Source organism: Candoia aspera, chromosome 7 (genome assembly GCF_035149785.1).
Source record: "Candoia aspera isolate rCanAsp1 chromosome 7, rCanAsp1.hap2, whole genome shotgun sequence".
Taxonomy (NCBI): Eukaryota; Metazoa; Chordata; class Lepidosauria; order Squamata; family Boidae; genus Candoia; species Candoia aspera.
Genome location: NC_086159.1, coordinates 9365525 through 9379320, shown reverse-complemented (window position 1 = coordinate 9379320; position 13796 = coordinate 9365525). Strand labels below are relative to the sequence as shown.

Here is a 13796-nt window from a genome sequence, read left to right as displayed (position 1 = left end):
GGCTTCTTTCTCCCAGACGTGCCATCGCCTTTCTGTCTCGGAAAATTTCCTCGACAGGTAGGCGCATGGTTTCAGGAGTCCTGTGGGGTCCTTTTGGAGTAGGATGGCCCCCAGGGAGAAGTCTGAGGCGTCGGCTTGGACCACGAACGGCCGTTCTGGGTCCGGGTGCGCGAGAATTGGCTCCGTGGTGAACAGCGCTTTCAGCTTGTTGAATGCGGTCTGGCATGCGGGAGTCCAATTCAATACTGTGCCCGGGTTCTTGGCGCGTCGGGTGTCCCCCACCCCTTTGGTTTTGAGGAGGTCCGTTAGGGGGAGGGCTATCTCTGCGAACCCCCGGGCGAATGACCTGTAAAAATTCGCGAAGCCGAGGAAGCTCTGGAGTTGGCGTCTGTTGCGGGGGCGTTCCCAGTTCAGCACCGCCTCGACTTTTGCGGGGTCCATTTCTATGCCGTCTCCGGAGATTCGGTACCCCAGGTAGTCTAGGCGCGCTTTATGGAATTCGCACTTCGTGGGTTTGGCATAGAGCTGCGCCCTTCTGAGTTTGTCGAGGACTTGCCTGACTAGGGTCACATGTTCCTTGTGCGTTTTAGTGTAGATAAGGACGTCGTCTATGTAGACAAGGACCCCTTTGAACAGGTGTTCATGCAGGACCTCATTGATGAGCTGCATAAACACCCCGGGGGCCCCCGCGAGTCCGAACGGCAGCACTTTGTACTGGAAGGCGCCTAGGGGGCAGTTGAACGCAGTCTTCCATTCGTCCCCCTCCCTGATTCGGATGCGGTAGTACGCCTCGCGAAGGTCCAGTTTGGAGAAGACTTTGCCCGTGGACAGGTGGGCAAGCATGTCTTTCACCAGGGGTAAGGGGTATTTGTTGGACAGGGAAGCCGCGTTTAGGCCCCGGTAGTCGGTGCAGAGCCGTAGGGTGCCGTCTTTCTTCTCCCGGAATAAGACGGGGGCTCCGACCGGTGAGCATGCTGGCTCTATGAATCCCCTCTCTAGGTTTTTATCGATGAACTCCCGGAGGGTTGCCATCTCCTTCGGGGTCATCGAGTAGATCTTTGGTCTAGGTAAGGGGACGTTGGGCAGCAGGTCGATCCGGCAGTCCGTCTTGCGGTGGGGGGGTAGTTGGTCAGCTTCTGCCTCTCCGAAGACCTCGGAGAAGTCGGCGTATTGTTCCGGTAGGTCTGCTGTGGTAGCGGCGTTGTCCTGTGTAGTCGCCTCTGCTCGTCCCACAGTGGGGTTGGGTCTGCCCGCCGGAACTGGTGCCCGATACTCGCCGTCGCCAAATGTGAAGGTGCGGGTCTCCCAGTCGATGCGCGGGTTGTTTGTCGCGAGCCATGGCATTCCCAGGACTGCAATGGGTCGTCCGATGTGGGTGACGACGAACGATGTGCGTTCGGTGTGAGTGCCCATTTGCAGGGTGACCGGCTCGGTTTGCATCGTGGCTGGTTTCCCTCCCGCTGTAGAGCCGTCCAGCTGGTGGAATGCCAACGGCGTGGGGAGGGGGAAGCAGCGGAGGTCGAGTTTGGCGACTAAGTCAGGGTGGATGAGGTTTTTTAAGCACCCTGAGTCCACTAGTGCCGCGGCCGTGGTGGCTCCGTTGCCGGCAGAGAGTTTGATTGCCGCCATTATCACGGAGCTTTCGCCGTTCCGTTGAGGAGTTCCGTGCTGCTGTCCCACCGCCTGCCTCGCAACGCGTTTCAGGGCAGGCGGGGAGCGTTTCCTGCCTGCTGGTCTGGGTCTACGTCGTCCTCTTCCCCCCAGTAGGCGTCCCAGCCTTCCTCTGGTGTCGCTGTGGCTCCGGTCATTCGGCGGTGAGGGGGCGGCGGCGGGTTAGGTGGTTTGGGGCTAATTTTCGGGGTCGGTTTAGGCACACTGGTCGGCGGTCAGTTGGCGAAGCAATCTGCCGTCTTGTGCCCTAGTTTTCCACACCTCCCGCAGGGCCCCCGATTAAATTTCTTCTTTGGGTATCTGGGGCCGGCCGTCCCCACGTGTGGTGCGGGTACCTTCTTGCAGGTGTTGTTCGTGTCTTCCGTAGTTGTCATGAGGAAGGTGCGGTGCGCATGTTCTGCTTTCCCCGCGAGATGGATCCACCCGTGTAGAGTTTCTGGGTCGTCGCGGTAGAGGGCCCATTGAAGTACGTCGCGGTTGAGCCCCCTTTTGAACATTTCCAGCAGGGTGGTCTCGGACCTTCCCCGCGAGGGCTTTGAACTCGAGGGCGTAGTCTGGGACAGTGCGTGTGCCCTGTTTAAGCCTTTGGAGTGCGCTTTTCGCCCTCACTTTGGCTAGTGGGTCCTCGAAGTAGCTTTTCATCTCATTGATGAAGGCGGGGAAGTTGGCGAGGGCGGGGGAGCTGGACTCGTACAGTTGGACGTACCAGTCGGCTGCCCGGTCTTGTAGTTTGATCGCCACGGCAGCGATCTTGTCCGCTTCGGAGTCGTAGGAGTGTCCGTGCCTCCCCATGAACTCCCTGGCGTTCGTGATAAAGAACGACAGTTTTGCGGGGTTCCCATCAAAGAAGATGGGGAAGTCCTTTGGGGCCCGGGCGTTTTGTGCGCCCCTTCCTCTCGCTTCCCGGCCTGTGGTGTCGTCCGCCTGGGCTGTCTGTTGACCTTCATTTGGCCCATGGGGGTTTGGCGCTTCGCTCGGGGTGTGGACCTGTGCGGGGACGTCGTTGGGCGGCGCGGGGGGCATGAGCGACTGAAGCATGGTCCGGAGTTCCTTCAGTTGGGTCTCCATGGCCGCGAGTCTAGCTTGTGCGTCCTCGTCCGCGATCCGCGCCGCCGCTGGGGCCGGTTCCGTCGATGTGTCGGCGGGGGTGGGTTGCCGGTGGGGTTCAGTCTCTCTCGGCCGTTGGTCCGCTTCCTCCGCCGTCTGCTGGGTTGCTTCATCGTCCTCCTCCGTGCTTGCCGCCGTTGGGCTGCCGCTCCACGCCCGTTGCTGGGGTGCGATGTAGGGCGCGGGGTTCTCCGCTGGTCTCGGGAGGTATGTTGCTCCCTCCCGTGGTCGGGTTGCCTCCGTCGCCATCTCCCCTTGGGGTTGGAGCTGAGGCTCGGGTTGGATCGGGTGGGCGTCCATGGCTCCGGGAGTCCGCGGTGCCTCTGGCCTCGATCGGTCCTCCTCTGCTTCTTGCCGTGCGGCTCGCCCCCCTTGTCCGCGTCGCGCCGGCCTCATCTTCCTGGTCTTCTCGCCGTCTACTCCTCCCGCGGCTTGTTGTCGTCCGGTGGGGCTCGGCGAGGCTGAGTTTATGACTCTCAGCTTTATGTCATGCGCTGCCTACCTCCGAGTAATACTCAGACGCTGATTCTGTGAAACAGGCTCTGATTTATTCGCAGTGTAGGTACAGTATAGGAAAAAAGCTGAGAGTGACAGGAGCGCGCCGGTGCGGGGTTTAAATACCCCGCGCCGGTCAGCGCCCCCTCACTCGCGGTTACGTCACCCCCCTTTGTCCAACACGCTGTCCTGCCGGTAGGTGAGGGGTTGCGAGGCCCCGCTGGCGTTCCGGGATCGCCCATCATCGGTTTCCCTATTCCTCCGGTGATTGCTGTCAGCTGGGCGATCTCCGTTGCGTTAGCGCTAACAGCTTGGGTGTGCCTCGCGATCCGTTTAGCCATTGTCTCTTGTCCTTCAGTCTTTGTAAGTTGATGGCTACTTATCTTGAGCCCCTTCCCCTGTTTCCTTGTTATTGTCATGTGTGCCATTGCGCTGATGTCTTCAGCTCAACGGCACTCATGACACTCCTGCAGAAAGACAATCAGGCAGCTCCTATGCTGCTTTTCTTATATGTAGAAAAGAATTGTATATTTATTTGTAATATGGGAGAGTCACCAAAGTTGTCTCATTTTGAGAGGCTAAGCAAAATCAGACTTGATTAGAATATCGTTAGGAAATGCCGAGACTGTAGGCTAGACTAAAGTTCAGAAAACATCCCCCCAAAAAGGCGGTGGCCAACCATTTCCATATTGTTGCCAAGATGGACAGATTCATGGAGTTGTTAGGTGCTGAACTCAAGCAAACAAAACTTTGCTTTCATGGCTGTCCAAAAGTGATTTCATAACCTAATCACATGCATGATGCAAATGATGTAGTTTGCATTAGTTGCATAATGAAGTTATGATGCACATGACATCAGTTGTAGTTTCTCCCTGGATGTGTGTTTTTCTCTTTTATATATTCATCTGCAAGAGCATTCAGAATTTCATTGCATTCCTAAACTCATTTAAATTGAGAATACACACCACTGAATTCAACAGGGTTCTGAAGAGACAGGTACATGATTGCCCTGTTAATCAATTCAGATTTTTTGTTTATGTGATGGTCAATTCATGGTGGGCTAGTGCTTTCAAAGCTTTCTGAAATTTCTTCTTTCTCTTTGCTCCAAAGGTATCTACGGAGCCATTCCTCACCTCAAGAGATATCCTCAAAACCAATTATGTCCTGGCGGTTCTCCTGTTTCTAGCTCTTATCCTGCAGAGGACATTTCTCCAGGCTTCCTATTATGTTACCATAGAAACAGGCATCAACCTACGAGGAGCTTTACTGGTGAATAATGACTTGACTTCACCCATTTGTAGGCTGTGAAATGTTTGATAAGGATTTTAATTCTTCACACTTTTACTTAATTTGCTCTTTCTTGAGAATGACAAGCTACAGTAGTATAAAAGACAGATAAAACTATTTAGACCAGGGATGTGCAACTTTTCTGGGCTGAGACCCATCCTTGGCCTTTGACTGGCATCTCAGAAGCTGCAGTCCACAAAACAGTGGGAAAAGCAAGACAAAAAAAATTGAATTCACTTCATTGATATTCCAGTATAATTAAAATTAAATATAGTTAATATGATTACAGTCAAGTGTTTTATACAGTGATGTAGGCCATGTTGAGCTCCTGAATGAAAGGTGGCATACATATCTAATAAATAAACTCAATTAATTGTATGACTTGTTGAGTAGGAGCACTCTAGTGACCATGATACATGACAGCAATGGTGATAGAATTGGTTATTTATTAGGTCAACCCATACTTTCCACTATGTTGTGTGAAGGCCCAACATTTGGAAGATGGGCCACTGTATAAACCAGCCTTCCACAAAGTGATGCTTCCTAGATTGGTTAACAGATAAATCCCAGAATTTTCAGCCTGCATGTGGTCCCAACATATGGTTCTAAAATTTTGAACTAGAGCTTGATGGATTTTCCTCCAGCTAGCTGGACAGGTATCATCAACTTATTTGGATGTTGTATGGAGGTAACTTTTGATAATAAATACATAATAAATGGTCATAATAAATACAGGCCTGAGCTTACCTGTTCCACTGCAGTCTACGCCGGGGCTCCAGTCTCAAAACAACTCAGTTCACATCTGGGTCCTTCAGAATAGGTTTTATTATTATAAGAATATATAAACAGAAGGCAATTTCTAGGGAAGCTTATGCTGTATTAGTTCCAAAGAACATTAGGGCACTTGAATAACTTTCTTATAAGAAAAAGCTAGAGGTTTGGGGATTATTTAGCTCAGAAGGAAATGAGTGAGTGGGAACATTACCAAGGTTTATAAAAGATAAAGAAAGAGGACAAGGAAACATTTTTCTCTCCTAAAACGTTATGATCAGAGATCATCCAGGAAAGCTGACTGGAAGAAGATTTAGTACAAAGGAAAGTACTTCCTCAAAAAGCGCATAATTAAACTGTGAAATTCGTTGACTTAACGTACAATGGATGGCTTGATCAGGGAATTGGATACAGTCATAGAGAGCAGTTTTATTAAGGGCTATCCATCTTGAAGATGCAACATTATCTCTGGATTGAGGATCATCAGGGATGTCCGCAGGGAGCTTCCAAAAAATCAAGATGGTGGCCACAACCATGCGTTGGAGCCTCGTCCCTTTTTTAACATGCGTTGATGCATGTAAAATGAGGGTGGGGCTTTGATTACATGGCTGTGGCCACCATCTTGATTTTTTTGACTCCCCTACGGACACACCTGGTTTGCCTCAAAATACCAGCTATAGTAGGGAACAAGTGCAGGAGAGGGGGATGCACACACTTCAGAGGCATCGGGTAGCCACTCTGAGAAATGTAATGCTAAGATGGGCCTAGTCTCAATTCAGCAGGGCATTTTTATGTCTTTATGCAAATTGGTGACAAAAGCATCACAACAACAAATGACATGGCCCTTTGTTACTGAAGGAAAAAGAAAAGTTGGTGAATTGTGCATTCCGGGTGAAGAGAAATATAGATCTAAAGCAACCCAGTCCTAACGCTGTACTCTAATGGGATCAGAACTGTATAATAAATGGCTTCTGGCAATCTAAAAGATCTTAACTGCAAATTCTCTGCAAATTTCATAGTTCTCTAGTGGGAGAATGCCTTCCTTTTTTTCGGGCTGAGGACCACACTGGGACTTCAAGTGGCATGCCAGGAGCTGCCCTCTAAAAAGGTCAAAAAAAAAAACAACCCCTGTGCATAGCCAGGATAAAAACGAAATCTGAGTTTATTTTATTAAAATCAAATGCATTTAAAACTAAATGAATGAAATACGGTCACTGCAATTACTTTCTCTGTTTTGAATGTATTAAACAAGAATTACAATTCAGCAGTAACTTTCAGAGACTTCTGGGGGCTACTTCGAAAGAGCTAGGGATAGCCCTGGGACCTCAGGTTCTGCCCTTTCGATCTATAGCTATCTTGTGGAACTACAGCACACATGATGATTCCTTTACATGGTGATGGGATTGTACTGGTTGTCATTTCCGATGCTGAAATCCCTACTACTGACTGGTGTTTTTCTTGCTTCTTTTCCTAGGCAATGATCTATAACAAAATCCTGAGACTTTCCACATCCAATTTGTCTATGGGAGAGATGACACTGGGACAGATCAACAACTTGGTTGCCATAGAAACAAACCAACTGATGTGGTTCTTGTTCCTGTGTCCCAACTTGTGGGCTATGCCTGTTCAGGTAGAGCATCGAAGTAAGGGCCACATTTTTGGAAGACACGACAGATTTAATTTTGATTGAATGTTTTGGGGAGAGAACACATGACTGACACTGAAGGATTTCAGGTCCTTACAAAGAATCCTAGCCTCACTAACATTAAACAAGTACAGCCAGTTCATTTATTTTTATCTCCAGTAGTATGGAATAAGCCAGTGTATCTCAGCCTTGGCAACTTTAAGATGTGTGGACTTCAACTCCCAGAATTCCCTAGGCCAGGCAGCATGCTGGGAGTTGAAGTCGACACATCTTAAAGTTGCCAAGGTCGAGAAACACTGGAATAAGCTACAGATTACATTAGTTTTGCAATGTACTCTGGGGTTTTCTTGGAGTTCAATTCCCATAATCCTCCATTAACATACATTGTCTATGGTTGAAGCTTGTACTATAATACTCACCAGGAGGGTGTGATGGTCATTGGCAACTATAACATGTAGTCCTATAACGCATTTGTGTGTTTCACGTCACAAGTGATTAATAATTGTGTTTCAGTCCAAAATCCTGAGTGATCAGTAATAGTGTGCCCTCTTGTTGGTAAAATGTGCACTGAGATATCCTCTAAAGATGTCCTCCTTATTCAAACTGTGGCTTAAGACTGTCTTGCCTGCATTGTCAGGAATTCTGAAAACCTTAATGGAATTGGGGGGACGAGGCAGAGCAGATGCTCGTATGCGCTCATGATATTTCTATTCCTCATCTGATTCCACTGATACATGAGTTTGGGATTCAGTCTGATGATCGCATAAACTGGAATAAATTAGATTTGATGCCAGTAACTCACAGTAATAATGTATTTAAAAAAGAGATCAGGGTTGGAATTTTAGGTGATCTAAAATAAATCTTTGTTTATCTTAGTATTAAAAATTTGCTTCATTTGAGGATCCTCCTTTTTGTTCTGATGGGGTGGGGGATGCCCAGGGTTTGTTTGTTTGTTTGTTTATCAAATTTGTCACCACCCATCTCCCACTAGAGGGACTCTGGGCAGTTTACAACAAAATCCTCAATAAAACAATAAATATATAAAATACATTATAAAATTACAAATTATTAATAATATAGATAAAAATAAAGTCTAGATGGCTATATCTCATTCAGTCTTCACGTGGAAGGGGTGCTTCAAGGCACTAGCCAACCCCAGGCATGACTCCTCTCCTCCCTGCCCCAGGCCAGCTGGCAGAGCCAGGTCTTCAAGTTTCTCCAAAAGGCCAGGAGCGATGGGGCTAGCCTCACCTCCGGGGGCAAGATGTTCCAAAGGGCGGGCACTATTGCAGAGAAGGCCCGCCTCCTGGACCCTGCCAGATGGAATTCTCTTACCGACGGGGTCCTCAGCATGCCCTCTCTGCAAGATCGGGTGGGGCGGGTAGATGTAACGGGGAAGAGGCGGTCCCTCAGGTAGCCTGGTCCCATGCCATGTAGGGCTTTAAAGGTAATAACCAACACCTTGAATTGGACCCGGAAGCAAACTGGTACCCAATGCAGCTCGCACAACAGTGGTGTTACATGTGCCCTTCTAGGGGTGCCACAAATAGCCCACGCGGCTGCATTTTGGACCAGCTGAAGTTTCCGGATACTCTTCAAGGGTAGCCCCATGTAGAGCGCATTGCAGTAGACAATATGGGAGATAACGAGGGCCTGAGTGACTGTTGAAGGCCTCCTGATCCAGGAAGGGGTGTAACTGGCGCACAACACAAAGCTGCGCAAAGGCCTTCCTGGCCACGGCTGCCACCTGCTCTTTGAGCAGGAGCCGTAAGTCCAAGAGGATCCCCAAGTTACGCACCAGGTCTGTCTGGGGCAGTGCCACCCCATCCAGAACCAAAGCTGACAAAGTCCCGGATACAGAAGAGCCCTTAACCCACAGCCACTCCGTTTCTAGCCTCGACTCCTGCCTTCAGGGCATTAAAAATAATACAGCTTCCATTGCATTGAGCTCATCTCCAGATGACTTGATACACATGCAGGGTTTTTTTTTATTAATTAATTAAGATTTATAGGCTGCCAAATCCAAAGACTCCAGGTGGCATACAGTTTTTCAACAACATTTAAAAATTATATGAAACCAAGTTGGCAAATATAGTACATTGGGGAAAAATATACTTAAATACCAATCATCCATCCACCACCACTAGATGGGATTAGAAATCACCTTGGCCTCTGGCCTGTTTGAAAAGTTAGGTTTTTAGAGTTTTTCTAAAGTGAGGTCACAGCCAGAGGACCTCAGGGAGCTGGTATTCCAGAGGGTGGGGCAGCGATAGAGATAGGGCGTCTCTGAGATCCCATTAGGTGGCACTGATTAATTGGAGGACCTCAGAGCATGCCCACCCTGCCTGATCTTATAGGATGGGTAGAGATACAGTAACTAGAGAAAGACAGTCCTGCAAATAACCAGGCCCTGAGTCATAGAGAGTTTCCTAGGTGACCGTCAGCCCCACGAAGTTCTCCCAGAAGCCTCTGGTAGCCACTGTGGTTTGCGGAACAGAGATGTTACCCGGGCATAAAAGTAAAGACGTGTGCAAATCTCCACACATAAAGATCGACTTTATCTCCTATGAATTCTGCGATCAATTGAAATCACAGCCCTTCCTTGTAAGGATGTTTATGAAGCCTGTGCAAGCCATCTGAAAGTAGCTCTTCGCGAAACACGTTAATGTGAGCAAGGCGTTCCTTCTCCAAGCCTTAAAGTAGCTGCGTGGTCCAGAAATTTTGCCATGGCTCCTTTGAAAGCTTTCCTTACCGGTCTGCTCGTGTGTGCATGCAGAACTGCTTTTCTCTGCTGCAGCCTTTCTCAACCGTTTAACCCTGGAGGAGCCCCAGAAATATTTTCCAGGCCTCGGGGAGCCCCTGCACATTCAGGCTCAAATAGAGGCCAGAAGTTACAAAATTATTATATTCGTGTCATGGGTAGGCCCGTAGTTATGCATTGACAGTGTTCTTAAACTAAAAATAAGGAAACTTACCTCTTTAATATGAAGTTGCCCAAATTTGAAATAATTTTTTTAAAGAAATTGTTCTCTCCCAGGGAACCCCTAGTGACCTCTCGTAGAACCCTGGTTGAGAAACCCTGCTCTGCTGGCTGAAGTGTTTGGTGCATGCACAAACACACGAGCAGACAATTCCCGTGTGAAAGATGCAGATGCTTTAATATTTGGGGTACCCTAGTCAAGGGTTCCTCAACCTTGGCAACTCTAAGCTGTGCGGACTTCAACTCCCAGAATTCCCCAGCCAGCTTGAAGGAGTTGAAGTCCGCACAGCTTAGAGTTGCCAAGGTTGAGGAACCCTGCCCTAGTCCATTCATGCCCATATGCTTCACACTGTAACCTTCATATGATTTGCCCAGCCCTAATACCTAAATATTTGTCCATTTTTAAAACTATAAACCACGCCTAAAACAAGGCACATCCTTCAAAGTGTGGGAGTGTCTTCCCCTATTTTGATAGCTCCACTCAAGTATATATTCGGACATCTGAAGCTATTTGTACGTCTCCAGTAAAAATCGGGGCAGTTTAGTGCAAACGAGTAATGTTTTCTAAGTTCTTCTCCTTTCCCCCACATTTTTGTAGATTATTATGGGAGTGATCCTGCTCTACCACTTGCTGGGAAGGAGCGCCGTGGTGGGAGCTGCTGTTATCTTACTGCTGGCTCCCATCCAGTATTTCATAGCAACAAAGTTGGCCCAGGCACAGAAAAGTACTCTTGTAAGTTATTCTTGTTTCATTCTATTTGCATTTCAATATGAACTGTCAAAGGTACTTCTTAAACCAGAGCACAGCTGTCATTGAAATTTGTATTCATCTCAAAACCAAGATATCCCCCATTCAAACAGCTGCATAGAAATACACATATTAATGCAGTAGAAGGTGCATTTAAACAAAAATAGTCATGCATATTATGTAGATGTAGTACATGTTAGGAACAGTGTGTTTGCTCTACCATATTTACAGGTAGTCCTCGACTTACGACCACAATTGGGACCGGAACTTTGGTCACTAAGTGATGCAGTTGTTAAGTGAAGCATCAAGTGACCATACCCGATTTTGCTAACTTTTTTCCACAGTCATTAAGCAAATCACATGGTTGTTAAGCAAATCCAGCTTCCCCCATTGATTTTGCTTGTTGGAAGCCAGCTGGGAAGGTCACAAATGGTGATCACATGACCGCAGGGATCCTGCAACAGCTGTAAGTGCGAGGACTGGTCATTCATCACTTTTTTCAGTATTTTGAACAGTCACTAAATGAATGGTCGTAAATCGAGGACTACCTGTATATGAGGATAAAGTGCACATATAGTATATAGGAGGAATGTGTTGATAGAGTTCCTATTGCTTCAAGCCAGTGTGATCATGGTAGCTGAGGATGATGGTAGTTGTAGTTTGACACAGGGGATACATCAGCCTGGAGGAGGCAGACCTCAGGGACATAAAGACTGTTTTCTCTTTAAATTCCAGCACCAACCCCGGTACTTCCCCCCTCCTTAAAAATGATATTTAATGCCATTTTATCTTTCTGCGTCCCTTTGCCTTTTATGGAAAAAAGGATTATTCTACAGAGAGGCTGAAGAAGACCAATGAAATATTGAAAGGCATCAAACTATTAAAGCTGTATGCCTGGGAGTACGTCTTCTGTCAAAACGTGGAAGACACAAGGGTGAAAGAACTGACCAGTCTCAAAACCTTTGCTCTGTACACGTCTCTTTCCAGTAAGTGGTCGTTGGCCTTGTGTGGCTGTTTGGTTGGTCCATCTCATTTTGTTTGTTTGTTTGTTTGTTTGTTTGATACTAACCCTTATCCAAAGACTAACTGAGGGTAGTTTCTTTTAGCGGGTTCATAAATTCAGTGTTTTTTTAAAAAAACAAACAAATAACACATGTTTTAGCATAGAAAATAATAAAGTTGCTCAGTCTACAGCAGTGCAGAGTGCAACAGTTGCCTCTAAACAGTTGTGGCTGGGCAAAAACCGGGGGTCAGAAGCACTGTTGGGCTCCTGTGCCCAACTGTGGCTTTTGGTCTTCCCTTGGATGCCAAGCTGGACTTGGTTTGTGGAGCTTCTCAGAGACCCTCCCCACTCCTGCTACCTGCACAGCTTCACTGGGGGCCTTCTACCCTGAGAACCTGGCCCTGATTTTCTTTTTATTCAACCATGGCATCAGAGTCCTTACATCCAAGGAAGATTTGCAGAATTACCCTGAAAGAGAAAGGGGTGGAGTGAGATTTTGGGATGCTGACTGGAAACCCAGGAGAGAGTTGGCTTTGAAGGTAGAGGACCTGGTGGTCACGCCTACAAGCTAATGTTGTAAGCAACCCAGAGTTGCTATTCTGAGATGGGTGGCCATCTAAATCAAATAAATACATAAATAAACCAAAATCTGCCCTGCAAACATATTTGGTTAAAATCTCTAAGGAATGCTGAACCAACCCAACATTTTCTGAAGGAGTTCAGCCAGATTTTTCAGATGTTGTTCCTAACCTGCTGGACTATAATTCCCATTGCCTCCAGCCAGCAGGGTCAATAATTTCTAGATTCATCATAACTGGAGAGCACTAGAATGGTTTAAAAGAATGAAGTGCTGTGACCTGATGGATCTCATTGGGGAAGGAACCCTAGAAATTTGGACACTGCCACTGGAGGGCTCCTGAGTCTAATAGAAGCCTCCTGGTCTACCCTTCCCGTTCCCCTTCCCCATTCAGCCTGGACTCTGAGATAGTGGTGCAAAACAAGGTGGTTTTGGTCCTCATACAGAGTCAATAGACACTTAAGCCAGAGACCTCCTAATGGAGTTTGTGACACCAACCTTATGCCACAGTCCTTTGAACTATAGACTTCATGCTTTCTGGAACCTTCTTGATAGCACACCCAACTTATAAGTAACTGCTGACAAAAAGGTAGGAGGATGCCAGACTTCAGACCAAAAGACTGCTCCAGTCATTGTCACCCTTTTCCAGCCAGTGGGCCTGCTTGGAACCTTTACAAGGAAGGGAAGACAGGCACTGAGAACCCAAGGTGCAAAAAAAAAAAAATCAGAAGGGAAGAGAAGGGAATCCTAAGTGCCAGTGATTTTTAAAATTATTTTTCAGGCACAACACTTCTCAGATACACACCTTTTTAAGGGCCCTTCTTAAAGATGTTTGAAACTTCAATCAGAATTCCAGGTGATTTTTGCACATTTGGAATGTTGACAGAATGTCTTTGGTCTGTTTGCAGAATATCTACCATGGAGGAGCTAACCAATTTGCAAAATGGATGCCATATCAGGTGCATCTGTCTCCCAAAATACCACCTGAAGAGAAGTCAAACTGGTGAAGCTGCTGTTCACCATCTCTCTAGCTTCCCCAAGATGGGTACTGCCACTCCCAAGCAAATTCCTAGGCTGTGGCCACCCATTCTTTTGATTCTCTAAGAATGCTTATGCAGTTCCTTTAAGTTCTAAAAGTGTCCTGAGAAATGGGTCTGGGGGCTGAAGGCCACCACAGAAAGTGACATTGGCACTTTTGACTCCACACGCTTCTGGGAAGGGGAAGAACCCAAGAGGACAGGCTTCCCCGTTATAAAACAACGGAGACTGTCAGGGTGTTTTCTCCTTGGACCTGTTTATTTTATTTTTTCAAGTTACAAGTTATGTATGCTGCCCACATGTATGACTCTAGGTGACTTACAGGATGCACACATAAAAATATCCCTGAAAGCAATCCAGAATTAAATCTTAAAAACAATGCCCATTGCTACCATCATGTGAAATCTACCTTGCCAAATATCCTACAGAGAGGACTGTTTTTATCAGCTTCCTAAAGATTAAGAGAGCCAGTTT

At 47.3% G+C, this 13796-nt stretch overlaps 1 protein-coding gene across 4 annotated transcripts in view; it reads left to right on the top strand.

Annotated features, from left to right (window-relative positions):
* Nucleotides 1-13796, top strand: part of ABCC9 (ATP binding cassette subfamily C member 9) — a 92742-nt gene that overhangs the window by 19642 nt on the left and 59304 nt on the right. For all 4 annotated transcript variants that reach the window (XM_063308659.1, XM_063308657.1, XM_063308660.1 and 1 more), the window contains exons 9-12: nucleotides 4384-4542; nucleotides 6806-6961; nucleotides 10555-10689; nucleotides 11528-11690. In XM_063308659.1, the coding sequence (XP_063164729.1) occupies nucleotides 4384-4542; nucleotides 6806-6961; nucleotides 10555-10689; nucleotides 11528-11690 (613 nt within the window). The remainder of the gene's footprint in view (nucleotides 1-4383; nucleotides 4543-6805; nucleotides 6962-10554; nucleotides 10690-11527; nucleotides 11691-13796) is intronic.